The sequence below is a fragment of the Salmo trutta genome, chromosome 16, assembly GCF_901001165.1.
Source record: "Salmo trutta chromosome 16, fSalTru1.1, whole genome shotgun sequence".
NCBI lineage: Eukaryota > Metazoa > Chordata > Actinopteri > Salmoniformes > Salmonidae > Salmo > Salmo trutta.
This window is the reverse complement of record NC_042972.1, coordinates 1,101,790-1,116,261: the sequence shown is the minus strand read 5'-3', so window position 1 is coordinate 1,116,261 and position 14,472 is coordinate 1,101,790. Positions and strand designations below refer to the sequence as shown.

At 44.7% G+C, this 14,472-nt stretch overlaps 1 protein-coding gene across 1 annotated transcript in view; it reads right to left on the bottom strand.

Annotated features, from left to right (window-relative positions):
- The window catches only part of fbln2 (fibulin 2), a 117,803-nt gene that overhangs the window by 24,706 nt on the left and 78,625 nt on the right, over positions 1-14,472 (bottom strand). The window contains exons 6-7 of the mRNA XM_029692719.1: positions 10,800-10,992; positions 1,572-1,706 (exon numbers count right to left, since the gene is read on the bottom strand). Coding sequence (XP_029548579.1) covers positions 1,572-1,706; positions 10,800-10,992 — 328 coding nt within the window. The remainder of the gene's footprint in view (positions 1-1,571; positions 1,707-10,799; positions 10,993-14,472) is intronic.

Sequence of the window (14,472 nt, the reverse complement as noted above, 5' to 3'; positions counted from 1 at the left end):
AACACTGTTCAAACTTTTAAATATGCAGACTGGTCTGGATTGAGTTGCTTATATGTATTTTTTTTAAACAATTCAACTTTTTAAAGCTCCCCGTTGTGATGTCATCACTTCCAACTTCCTTCCACTGTAAATGCAACAATGCAACTTTTGACACAAATCAGCTACTTTGACAAAAACAAAGAAGTTAAAGGTTATCAAATCAAATGTATTTATATAGCCCTTCTTACATCAGCTGATGTCTCAAAGTGCTGTACAGAAACCCAGCCTAAAACCCCCAACAGCAAGCAATGCAGGGGTAGAAGCACATTATGTTATGACATCTTCCTCTACTTCTCTGCTATTCAAATCTGGAATAATAACAGAATCAAACGTTACAGCTGTTTAAACAACTGCAACATTTTCTGTAACTCTTAATAAACAACTGGACTTTTCCCCACTTTCCCGAACAAGTTAGACAAAAACTTAGTGGGTATGACTTCTTGTTCTACTTCTCCACCATTGAAATCTACAAATCGGGAACAGAAATATATTGTGCAAATCTAACAATCCAGCTGTTTTAGTAGCAGCATCAACAACTTGTCATCTACAATTCCCTGTGGCTCAGTTGGTAGAGCATGGTGTGTGCAACGCCAGGGTTGTGGGTTCGATTCCCATGGGGGGCCAGTACAAAAAACAGATGCATGAAATGTATGTATTCACTACTGCAAGTCGCTCTGGATAAGAGCGTCTGCTAAATGACGTAAATGTACAATTTCAAACTGCCATTTTGCCCCACTTTCCCAGCACTTTAGACACAGACGTACAGGGTAGGACGTTGAGGGTCATTTTTAGTGGTTAAATATGTGATCTAACCGCCCCACAATCCAAAGTATTAAGGTTGATACTGTAGTCTAGCAAAGAAATCACACCAATTATTTCACTAAATTTAATTTTGACTATATATATTTTTTATTTAACCTTTATTTAACTACCGTAATTTCCGGACTATAAGCCGCAACCTTTTTCCTGCGCTTTGAACCTCGCGGCTTAAACAATGACGCGGCTAATATATGGTTTTTGAAATGAAAGTGCCGAAAGCGACAATGAAAACGATCCAATATCGGATGAAGCAATTCTGAGGCTATTCAACTCCGACACCGAAGGTGCACAGGAGGAGGAAGATAGTGACCAATGACTTTCTTGGTAGGCTACTGTTTACTGCTAATTTTTTATTTTTTGTTACAAGCCATGTTTCGTTAAAGCCTATTTATTTTTGTTACAAGCCGTGTTTCGTTAAAGCCTATTTATTTTTGTTACAAGCCGTGTTTCGTTAAAGCCTATTTATTTTTGTTACAAGCCGTGTTTCGTTAAAGCCTGTGTAAAGTGAATTTGTTTCAATGTACCGGTAGGCACCTGCAGCTTATAGACATGTGCGGCTTATTTATGTTCAAAATAATATATATTTTTAAATTCAGTGGGTGCGGCTTATATTCAGGTGCGCACAAATTATTCCACTACTACACAAATACTTGTAAAATGTTAAATGTACTTCATAATGATGATGATGACGATGAAGATGTTGACCAACTCACCCTCACAGACTTCGTTCCTGAGCTGGTAGCCAGCAGGACAAGTGACGGTCCTCTCACACACAAACGATCCCACGGTGTTCACACAGCGCTCACTGGCCTGGCAACTGTGCGTGCTGGTCACACACTCATTCACATCTGTTAGGGGGTAGAGAGAGAGAGAGAGAGGGTGAGGGACAGAGAGAGTATGGGAGAGAGAGAGAGAGAGGGTGAGGGACAGAGAGAGTATGGGAGAGAGAGAGAGAGAGAGAGGGAGGGACAGAGAGAGTATGGGAGAGAGCGGGAGAGGGAGGAGAAGAGACAGTGAGGAAGTGAGAGATGAGAGAGAGGGTGGAAAGAGACAGTGAGGAAGTGAGAGATGGAGAGATGGGAGAGCGAGATAGAGGGAGGAGAAGAGACAGTGAGGGAGTGAGAGATAGAAAGAGAGGGAGGAGAGATGAGAGTTAGGGAAAGAGAGAGAGGGAGGAGAAGAGACAGTGAGGAAGTGAGAGATAGAGAGGGAGGAGAGATGAGAGAGCGAGAGAGGGTGGAATGAGACAGTGAGGGAGTGAGAGATAGAAAGAGAGAGAGGAGAGATGAGAGAGCGAGAGAGGGTGGAATGAGACAGTGAGGGAGTGAGAGATAGAAAGAGAGAGAGGAGAGATGAGAGAGCGAGAGAGAGAGGGAGGAAAGAGAGTTCAGCCTGCGGTATTAAAGCCTGCGGTATTAATAATCTCTACACACATCTGTTAGGGGGTAGAGAGAGAGAGAGAGAGAGGGTGAGGGACAGAGAGAGTATGGGAGAGAGAGAGAGAGAGAGAGAGAGAGAGAGAGAGAGAGAGAGAGAGAGAGAGAGAAGAGCGAGAGGGTATGAGAGAGAGAGAGAGAGGGGGGGAGAGAAAGAGAGAAAAAAAAGAAGGGAGAGAGAGAAACAGTGAGAGCGAGAGAGAGAGAGAGGGAGAGAGAAAGGGAGAGCAAGGGAGAGAGAGAGAGAGAGGGAGAGAAATGGAGCGAGAGAGAGAGCGAGAGAGAAAGGGAGTGAGAGAGAGAAAAGGAGAGCAAGAGAGAGAAAGGGAGAGGGAGAGAGAGAGAAAAAGGGAAAGCGAGAGAGAGCGAGAGAAAGAGAGAGTGTGTGTGTGTGTGATTCTCTGGGTTAGGAGGTGATGGTGGTTAAACAGTCCTGACACTCACACTCTGTCACCATGATAAAGCACTGTGAGCCAGCAGCAGTCAGCAGCAGAGGAAAACCCATAGTGACCCATTAGGTCTGGGAACAAGGCACAATGCTGCCATTCATCCACTGGAGGTGTGTGGGTGGTTAGCTAGCTGGGTGGGTGGTTAGCTAGCTGGGTGGGTGGTTAGCTAGCTAGTTGGGTGGTTAGCTAGCTGGGTGGGTGGTTAGCTAGCTGGTTGGGTGGTTAGCTAGCTGGGTGGGTGGTTAGCTAGCTGGATGGGTGGTTAGATAGCTGGGTGGGTGGTTAGCTAGCTGGGTGGGTGGGTGGTTAGCTAGCTGGGTGGGTGGTTAGATAGCTGGGTTGGTGGTTAGATAGCTGGGTGGGTGGTTAGATAGCTGGGTGGGTGGTTAGATAGCTGGGTGGGTGGTTAGCTAGCTGGGTGGGTGGGTGGTTAGCTAGCTGGGTGGGTGGTTAGCTAGCTGGGTGGGTGGGTGGGTGGTTAGCTAGCTGGGTGGGTTGGTGGTTAGCTAGCTGGGTTTGTGGTTAGCTAGCTGGGTGGGTGGTTAGATAGCTGGGTGGGTGGTTAGCTAGCTGGATGGGTGGTTAGCTAGCTGGGTGGGTGGTTAGCTAGCTGGATGGGTGGTTAGCTAGCTGGGTGGGTGGTTAGCTAGCTGGGTGGGTGGTTAGCTAGCTGGATGGGTGGTTAGATAGCTGGGTGGGTGGTTAGCTAGCTGGGTGGGTGGTTAGATAGCTGGGTTGGTGGTTAGATAGCTGGGTGGGTGGTTAGCTAGCTGGGTGGGTGGTTAGCTAGCTGGGTGGGTGGTTAGATAGCTGGGTGGGTGGTTAGATAGCTGGGTGGGTGGGTGGTTGGCTAGCTGGGTGGGTGGTTAGATAGCTGGGTGGGTGGTTAGATAGCTGGGTGGGTGGGTGGTTAGCTAGCTTGGTGGGTGGTTAGATAGCTGGGTGGGTGGTTAGCTAGCTGGGTGGGTGGTTAGCTAGCTGGGTGGTTAGCTAGCTGGGTGGGTGGGTGGTTAGATAGCTGGGTGGGTGGTTAGCTAGCTGGGTGGGTGGTTAGCTAGCTGGGTGGTTAGCTAGCTGGGTGGGTGGTTAGCTAGCTGGGTGGGTGGGTGGTTAGCTAGCTGGGTGGGTGGGTGGTTAGATAGCTAGCTGGGTGGGTGGTTAGATAGCTGGGTGGGTGGTTAGATAGCTGGGTGGGTGGGTGGTTGATGCAGTGTTCAGGCTCAGTCCCAAATGGTACCCTACCGCCTATATAGTACACTACTTTAGACCAGGCCCCTATATACTGCACTACTGTTGACCAGGGCCAAATATAGTGCACTACAGGACCCATAGGGTGCTGTTCAAAATAGTCCACTATAAAGCAAATAGGGTGGCATTGGGACACAGGTTAGGTTTGTCTTGTTGATACTCTGGCCAGTTGACGCTCTCTGTTGTGGTCAGTTGAATGTGGTGCCAAACCCTGGACCAGTTAGAGACATTCAGTTGAATGTGGTGCCAGAACCCTGGACCAGTTAGAGACATTCAGTTGGATGTGGTGCCAGAACCTTGGACCAGTTAGAGACATTCAGCTGAATGTGGTGCCAGAACCCTGGACCAGTTAGAGACATTCAGTTGGATGTGGTGCCAGAACCCTGGACCAGTTAGAGACATTCAGTTGGATGTGGTGCCAGAACCCTGGACCAGTTAGAGACATTCATTTGGATGTGGTGCCAGAACCTTGGACCAGTTAGAGACATTCATTTGGATGTGGTGCCAGAACCCTGGACCAGTTAGAAACATTCAGTTGGATGTGGTACCAGAACCCTGGACCAGTTAGAAACATTCAGTTGAATGTGGTGCCAGAACCCTGGACCAGTTAGAGACATTCAGTTGGATGTGGTACCAGAACCCTGGACCAGTTAGAAACATTCAGTTGAATGTGGTGCCAGAACCCTGGACCAGTTAGAGACATTCAGTTGGATGTGGTGCCAGAACCCTGGACCAGTTAGAAACATTCAGTTGGATGTGGTGCCAGAACCCTGGACCAGTTAGAGACATTCAGTTGGATGTGGTGCCAGAACCCTGGACCAGTTAGAAACATTCATTTGACTGGTGTGTGTGTGTGTGTGTGTGTGTGTGTGTGTGTGTGTGTGCGTGTGTGTGTGCACGTGCGCGTATGTGTGTGTGTGTGTGTGTGTGTGCCTGCCTGCCTGCCTGCCTGCCTGCGTGCGTGTCAACATAAACAGTCCCTAGCTGGTGATAGGAAAGAATTCCTGCTGGGCTGTGGAGGTTCCAGGACAGCAGACTAGAGGACATTGTTCTACAGACTCTGCCTTCATCCTCATCCTCATAATCATGATAGTCACAGGACTGTTGGAGAGCCTAGGGGGGATCTGAACGTGTACAGTGAGGGAAAAAAAGAGTATTTGATCCCCTGCTGATTTTGTATGTTTGCCCACTGACAAAGAAATGATCAGTCTATAATTTTAATGGTAGGTTTATTTGAACATTGAGAGACAGAATAACAACAAAAATATCCAGAAAAACACATGTCAAAAATGTTATAAATTGATTTGCATTTTAATGAGGGAAATAAGTATTTGACCCCCTCTCAATCAGAAAGATTTCTGGCTCCCAGGTGTATTTTATACAGGTAACGAGCTGAGATTAGGAGCACACTCTTAAAGGGAGTGCTCCTAATCTCAGTTTGTTACCTGTGTAAAAGACACCTGTCCACAGAAGCAATCAATCAGATTCCAAACTCTCCACCATGGCCAAGACCAAAGAGCTCTCCAAGGATGTCAGGGACAAGATTCTAGACCTACACAAGGCTGGAATGGGCTACAAGACCATCGCCAAGCAGCTTGGTGAGAAGGTGACAACAGTTGGTGCGATTATTCGCAAATGGAAGAAACACAAAAGAACTGTCAATATCCCTCGGCCTGGGGCTCCATGCAAGATCTCACCTCGTGGAGTTGCAATGATCATGAGAACAGTGAGGAATCAGCCCAGAACTACACGGGAGGATCTTGTCAATGATCTCAAGGCAGCTGGGACCATAGTCACCAAGAAAACAATTGGTAACACACTACGCCGTGAAGGACTGAAATCCTGCAATGCCTGCAAGGTCCCCCTGCTCAAGAAAGCACATATACATGCCCGTCTGAAGTTTGCCAATGAACATCTGAATGATTCAGAGGACAACTGGATGAAAGTGTTGTGGTCAGATGAGACCAATATTGAGTTCTTTGGCATCAACTCAACTCGCCGTGTTTGGAGAAGGAGGAATGCTGCCTATGACCCCAAGAACACCATCCCCACCGTCAAACATGGAGGTGAAAACATTATGCTTTGGGGGTGTTTTTCTGCTAAGGGGACAGGACAACTTCACCGCATTAAACAAACGATGGACGGGAACCTCCTTCCCTCAGCCAGGGCATTGAAAATGGGTCGTGGATCGTATTCCAGCATGACAATGACCCAAAACACACGGCCAAGGCAACAAAGGAGTGGCTCAAGAAGAAGCACATTAAGGTCCTGGAGTGGCCTAGCCAGTCTCCAGACCTTAATCCCATAGAAAATCTGTGGAGGGAGCTGAAGGTTCGAGTTGCCAAATGTCAGCCTCGAAACCTTAATGACTTGGAGAAGATCTGCAAAGAGGAGTGGGACAAAATCCCTCCTGAGATGTGTGCAAACCTGGTGGCCAACTACAAGAAACGTCTGACCTCTGTGATTGCCAACAAGGGTTTTGCCACCAAGTACTAAGTCATGTTTTGCAGAGGGGTCAAATACTTATTTCCCTCATTAAAATGCAAATAATTTTAGAACATTTTTGACATGCGTTTTTCTGGATTTTTTTGTTGTTGTTATTCTGTCTCTCACTGTTCAAATAAACCTACCATTAAAATTATAGACTGATCATTTCTTTGTCAGTGGGCAAACGTACAAAATCAGCAGGGGATCAAATACTTGTTTCCCTCACTGTATGTGTGTGTGTAACTTCCAGGTTTGAAGATCACCCCTAAATATGGTGCATTCCACCAAGGCCCTAACTACAAAATGACCATCAGAACAGGACACTGGAACAGAATGATGCATCAGGAGCTGCTACTGGAGAACAAAAAGGGGAACCCAAGGAGACTCTTCTCTTGTCCTCTTCTGATCATGTCCTCTGTTCTCTGATCATGTCCTCTGTTCTCTGATCATGTCCTCTGTTCTCTGATCATGTCCTCTGATCTCTGATCATGTCCTCTGATCTCTGATCATGTCCTCTGATCTCTGATCATGTCCTCTGATCTCTGATCATGTCCTCTGATCATGTCCTCTGATCTCTACAGATCCTTATATTCTGTTAACCTCCAACACACACACTGTCTGAATCCTCTCTGTCCTCCCTTCACATAGCTTTAACTGTCTGAGTCCTGTCTGTCCTCCCTACACATAGCTTTAACTGTCTGAGTCCTGTCTGAATCCTCTCTGTCCTCCCTTCACATAGCTTTAACTGTCTGAGTCCTGTCTGAATCCTCTCTGTCCTCCCTTCACATAGCTTTAACTGTCTGAGTCCTGTCTGAATCCTCTCTGTCCTGCCTTGACATAGCTTTAACTGTCTGAGTCCTGTCTGAATTCTCTCTGTCCTCCCTTCACATAGCTTTAACTGTCTGAGTCCTGTCTGAATCCTCTCTGTCCTCCTTTCACATAGCTTTAACTGTCTGAGTCCTGTCTGAATCCTCTCTGTCCTCCCTTCACATAGCTTTAACTGTCTGAGTCCTGTCTGAATCCTCTCTGTCCTCCCTTCACATAGCTTTAACTGTCTGAGTCCTGTCTGAATCCTCTCTGTCCTCCCTTCACATAGCTTTAACTGTCTGAGTCCTGTATGTCCTCCCTTCACATAGCTTTAACTGTCTGAGTCCTGTCTGAATCCTCTCTGTCCTCCCTTCACATAGCTTTAACTGTCTGAGTCCTGTCTGAATCCTCTCTGTCCTCCCTTCACATAGCTTTAACTGTCTGAGTCCTGTCTGAATCCTCTCTGTCCTCCCTTCACATAGCTTTAACTGTCTGAGTCCTGTCTGAATCCTCTCTGTCCTGCCTTGACATAGCTTTAACTGTATGTATTTTTATCTTCAGGCAGTCCTCACCTGTATCTCTTCCAGGTCCTTCTGAAGAGTGTGAGCCACGGGCAGTTAGAGTGAACTATGGAAGGAAGTGAAGGAGCTGGTGTTTTGCGGGAACCATTTAATGAAGCTGTCAGTTGAGGACTTGTGAGGCGTTTTTTTCTCAAACTAGACACTCTAATGTACTTGTCCTCTTGCTCAGTTGTGCACCGGGGCCTCCCACTCCTCTTTCTATTCTGGTTAGAGCCAGTTTGCGCTGTTCTGTGAAGGGAGTAGTATACAGCGTTGTACGAGATCTTCAGTTTCTTGGCAATTTCTCGCATGGAATAGCCTTCATTTCTCAGAACAAGAATAGACTGACAAGTTTCAGAAGAAAGTCTTTGTTTCTGGCCATTTTGAGCCTGTAATCGAACCCACAATCTCAGATGCTCCAGATACTCAACTAGTCTAAAGAAGGCCAGTTTTATTGCTTCTTTAATCAGGACAACAGTTTTCAGCTGTGCTAACATAATTTCAAAAGGGTTTTCTAATGATCAATTAGCCTTTTAAAATAATAAACTTGGATTAGCTAACACAACGTGCCATTGGAACACAGGAGTGATGGTTGCTGATAATGGGCCTCTGTACGCCTATGTAGATATTCCGTTAAAAATCAGCCATTTCCAGCTACAATAGTCATTTACAACATTAACAATGTCTACACTGAATTTCTGATACATTTTATGTTATTTTAATGGACAAAAATGTGCTTTTCTTTAAAAAAACAAGGAACATTCTAAGTGACCCCAAACTTTTGAACAGTAGTGTATATATATATATATATATATATATATATATGTGGGATTGGAAGTGATGCAGACCATTACATTGATGGACGCAACAATCTATTTCCAATATTAAAGCTGATCCCCCCCCTAAAAAGCCAGTGTGTCTATGTGGATAACTCAACACTATACACGTCAGCTACTACAGCGAGTGACATGACTGTACAACTTAACAACACTTAACAAAGAGCTGCAGTTAGTTTCAGAATGGGCGGCAAGAAATAAGTTAGTCCTAAATATTTCCAAAACTAAAAGCATTGTATTTGGGACAAATCATTCACTAAACCCTAAACCTCAACTACATCATGTAATGAATAATGTGTAAATTGAGCAAGTTAAGGTGACTAAACCGTTTGGAGTAAGCCTGGATTGTAAACTGTCATGGTCAAAATATATTGATAGAACAATAGCTAAGATGGGGAGAAGTCTGTCCATAATAAAGCGCTGCTCTACCTTAACAACACTATTAACAAGGCAGGTCCTACAGGCCCTAGTTTTGTCACACCTGGACTACTGTTCAGTCGTGTGGTCAGGTGCCACAAAGAAGGACTTCAGAAAATTACAACTGCCCAAGTCCAAAACAGACTATGGGAGGCGCACAGTACTACATAGAGCCATGACTACATGGAACTCTATTCCACATCAGGTAACTGATGCAGCAGGAGAATCAGATTTAAAAAGCAGGTAAAAATACACCTTATGGAACAGCGGAGACTGTGAAGAGACACGTACAATGTAATATTGTTGTATGGTGGTATTATACATGTTGTGTTGTAGATATGTAGTGGTGTAATAATGTTATATGTTTTATATTTTGTTTTATATGTAATATAATGTAATTGCATTAATGTGTTTGGACCCCAGGAAGAGTAGCTGCTGCCTTGGCAGGAACTAATGGGAATCCATAATAAACCCCAGGAAGAGTAGCTGCTGCCTTGGCAGGAACTAATGGGGATCCATAATAAACCCCAGGAAGAGTAGCTGCTGCCTTGGCAGGAACTAATGGGGATCCATAATAAACCCCAGGAAGAGTAGCTGCTGCATTGGCAGGAACTAAATGGGGATCCATAATAAACCCCAGGAAGAGTAGCTGCTGCCTTGGCAGGAACTAATCCATAATAAATACAAATACAAAATGTTGAAATCCCTGTTTCCTTCCTCTCCGGCAACTGAGTTAGGAAGGACGCCTGTATCTTTGTAGTGACTGGGTGTATTGATACAGCATCTAAAGTGTAATTAATAACTTCACCATGCTCAAAGGAATATTCAATGTCTGCTTTTTTTACCCATCTACCAATATTTGCCCTTCTTTGCGAGGCATTGGAAAACCTCCCTGGTCTTTGTGGTTGAATCTGTCTTTGAAATTTACTGCACAACCTTACAGATAATTGTGTTGGGTACAGAGATGAGGTAGTCATTCAAAAATCATGTTAAACACTATTATTGAACAGAGTGAGTCCATGCAACTTATTATGTGACTTGTTAATAAGCACATTTTTACTCATGAACTTATTCAGGCTTGACATAACACAAGGGTTGAATACCTATTGACTCAAGACATTTCAGCTTTTCATTTGTAATTAATTTGTTCAAATTTCCAAAAAAACGAAATTCCACTTAAACATTATGGGTTATTGTGTGTAGGAAAGAAAAAATCTCAATTTAATCAATTTTAAATTCAGGCTAAATTGAATACTTTCTGGAGGCATCCCAGATTTTAAATGAACATATGGACTGTCTATCATGAATCCATGAGTGGGGAGAAGCACCGTACAGTAGGTCTGGTACATGGTGATTTACCTTTCTCAGACAGGGCAGTAGGTCTGGTACATGGTGATTTACCTTTCTCAGACAGGGCAGTAGGTCTGGTACATGGTGATTTACCTTTCTCAGACAGGGCAGTAGGTCTGGTACATGGTGATTTACCTTTCTCAGACAGGGCAGTAGGTCTGGTACATGGTGATTTACCTTTCTCAGACAGGGCAGTAGGTCTGGTACATGGTGATTTACCTTTCTCAGACAGGGCAGTAGGTCTGGTACATGGTGATTTACCTTTCTCAGACAGGGCAGTAGGTCTGGTACATGGTGATTTACCTTTCTCAGACAGGGCAGTAGGTCTGGTGTGTGTACATGGGGATTTACCTTTCTCAGACAGGGCAGTAGGTCTGGGCATCTCCTTCTTCCTCTGTGTTTTGTTAGGGTTAGGGCTGAGCCCCTCCTCTTCACAGCAGGTGAGCAGGACATGACCACAGGGGTCCCCCAGGTACTGGTGGGCATCACACCCTCTACCTTCAGCATGTAGAGCCAGACCCAGCACACAACAACTGCAGCACACCTGGAGAGGGGAGGACAGACAGACGGAGACGGAGACACAGACACACACACACACACACACACACACACACACACACACACACACACACAGTCAATTACATCTGTCACAGTAGTCCACTTCACTTCCCTCTCATCCTCCCCTCAGCCTCCCCTCTCCTCCCCCTCGCTCCTCCCCTCCCCTTCATCCCCCTCCTCCCCTTTCATTCCTCTCCTCTCCACCCCTCCCCTTCCCCCCCCTCAGCCTCCCTCCTCCTCCCCCTACCTCCTCCCCCTCTCCTCCCTACCCCTCCCCTCTCCCACCTCCCCTCCTCTCTCTCCTTCCTCCCCTCTCATTCCTCTACTTCCCTCCCCTCTCCTCTCCCTCCTCCCTTCTCATTCCTCTCCTCCACTCTCCTCTCCTCTCCCCTTCCCTTCCTCCCCTCAGCCTCCCCTCTCCTCCCTCCACTCTCCTCTCCTCCCCTCTCATTCCTCTCCTTCCCTCTCCTCTCTCATCTCCTCCCCTCTCATTCCTCTCCTTCTCCTCTTCTCCTCTCCCATGCCTCATCTCTCCTCTCTTCCCTTCTCCTTCCCTCTCCTCTCCTCTCCTCTCCTCTCCTCTCCTCTCCTCTCCTTCCCTCCCATCCCTCATCTCTCCTCTCCTCCCTTTCCTAACCTCTTATCCCCCTCTCCTCCACACTCATCTCTCACACTCATCTCATCTCTCTCCCTGCTGCTGCCACTGTGTTGCTCCCCTCAGCCTTAGTAAACATGAGACAGAGCTGATAATAAAAGACTAAACATGTCCCTTCAGGTCTCTGTTTACAGAGCAGTATCAGCCAAGAGATAAACATGTCTGTTCAGGTCTCTGTTTACAGAGCAGTATCAGCCAAGAGATAAACCTGTCTGTTCAGGTCTCTGTTTACAGAGCAGTATCAGCCAAGAGATAAACATGTCCCTTCAGGTCTCTGTTTACAGAGCAGTATCAGCCAAGAGATAAACATGTCCCTTCAGGTCTCTGTTTACAGAGCAGTATCAGCCAAGAGATAAACATGTCCCTTCAGGTCTCTGTTTACAGAGCAGTATCAGCCAAGAGATAAACATGTCTGTTTAGGTCTCTGTTTACAGAGCAGTATCAGCCAAGAGATAAACATGTCTGTTTAGGTCTCTGTTTACAGAGCAGTATCAGCCAAGAGATAAACCTGTCTGTTGGGAAAGAAATCAGACCCCTTAACTTTTTCCAGATTTTGTTACGTTACAGCCTTATTTTAAAATGGATTACATCGTTTTTTCCCTCATCAATCTACACACAATACCACATAATGACAAAGCAAAAACAGGTTTGTAGAAATCTTAGTAAATGTAATACAAATAAAAAAAACGGAGATATGACATTTACATAAGTATTCAGACCCTTTACTCAGTACTTTGTTGAAGCATCTTTGGCAGTGATTACAGCCTCGAGTCTTCTTGGGTATGATGCTACAAGCTTTGCACACCTGTATTTGGGGAGTTTCTCCCATTCTTCTCTGCAGATCCTCAAGCTCTGTCAGGTTGGATGGGAAGCGTTGCTGCACAGCTATTTTCAGGTCTCTCCAGAGATGTTCGATCGGGTTCAAGTCCAGGCTCTGGTTGGGCCACTCAAGGACATTCAGAGACTTGTTCCACACCTGCGTTGTCTTGGATGTGTGCTTAGGGTTGTTGTCCTGTTGGAAGTTGAACCTTCACCCCAGTCTGAGGTCCTGAGCACTCTGGAGCAGGTTTTCATCAAGGATCTGTCTATACTTTGCTCCATTCATCGAGCCCTCAATCCTGACTAGTCTTCCAGGTCCAAACTTCTTCCATTTAATGGAGGCCATTGTGTTCTTGGGGACCTTCAGTGCTGCAGAAATGTTTTGGTACCCTTCCCCAGATCTGTGCCTCGACACAATCCTGTCTCGGAGCTCCATGGACAATTCCTTCAACCTCATGGCAGGGGTTTTTGCTCTGACATGCACTGTCAACTGTGGGACCTTATATTGACAGGTGTGTGCCTTTACAAATCATGTTCAATCAATTGAATTTACCACAGGTGGACTCCAAACAAGTTGTAGAAACATCTCAAGGATGATCAATGGAAACAGGATGCATCTGAGCTAAATTTTGAGTCTCATAGCAAAGGGTCTGAATACTTATGTAAATAAGGTATCTGTTGCTGTTTTTTTGTCATTATGAGGAATTGTGTGTAGATTGATGAGGAAAAAAATGATTGTATACATTTTAGATTAAGGCTGTAACGTCAGAAATAGGAGACCTGTTCTAAAGATGGACAACCTTTTTATCAGTTCGTCAAGGTGGATTTTTCTTTTGTCTAACTTTCTTTCTTGAGATGATGGAAACGGTGTCTATTGATGAAATGATGATTGCCTTGAAGGTATGCTCCACTCTACATTTAATTTCCAAAATTTCAAATCATTTTGATTGAATAATAATATCAAGACATTATCCATAGTGAATATCAAAAAGAATAACATCTTCCTCAATAATTAGGAGATTTTTTCTGAGTGAATATAGTTTCACTAGAATTGTCATATTTAGTATTTTATATACAGTTCCAGTCAAAAGTTTGGACATTCCAGGGTTCTTCTACTATTTTCTACATTGAAATGCATTCCAGGTTACTACCTCAAGAAGCTGGTTGAGAGAATGCCAACAGCGTGCAAAGCTGTCATCAAGGCAACAATTTTTTAGGTTTCTATATGATTCCATATGTGTTATTTCATAGTTTTGATGTCTTCACAATTATTCTACAATGTAGAAAATAGTAAAAATAAACAAAAACCCTTGAATGAGTAGGTGTGTCCAAACTTTTGATTTGTACGGTATATATATTGATGCAGGGATGTAAGTTGTTGATAATTTTGTATAAAATATAAAAATAATGTTTCTTTGCAGGACAAGGATTGTCCTAGCTTCATCCGGCAACTAGCCATTTAAATGTACTTTTATTTAGACTTTTTATTTGTATAAATTGAAGGTCATTTGCTTGATTTCTACGCAATTTAAAAACTCAATAAAAAATTAAAAAATACATTTACTCCAGCCATTATCACCTTGTTGCTGTATTCACCTCTATCAATAGGGGACTGAATATCACACAAACACATCATACAATAATTAGCTGCTATGCACTAGCTCAGCACCAGGATTGAAACTCAAACAGCAGTTACCTGGTCAAAGCCATCTACTACATCCATCTTTACCTCTGCACTGTCACGCTGTTCCCTGCAGCTGCATTGATGCACACTCCATAAAGCCAGCCAGCCATACAAACAGCCTTCCTTCTAAATCACAGGTGTCCACATGGTCCTTAAATCAGCCTTCTAATACCGGTAAAGTGCATTTGATTTTTAATCAGGATTGGAATGATTTTAGTTTGTTGGTGTTGAGGGTATGGCGACTGCCATAGAGTACCACCATAATACCATAAAACCTAGCGGTCAAACAAGGAAATGGTTCCCATCGT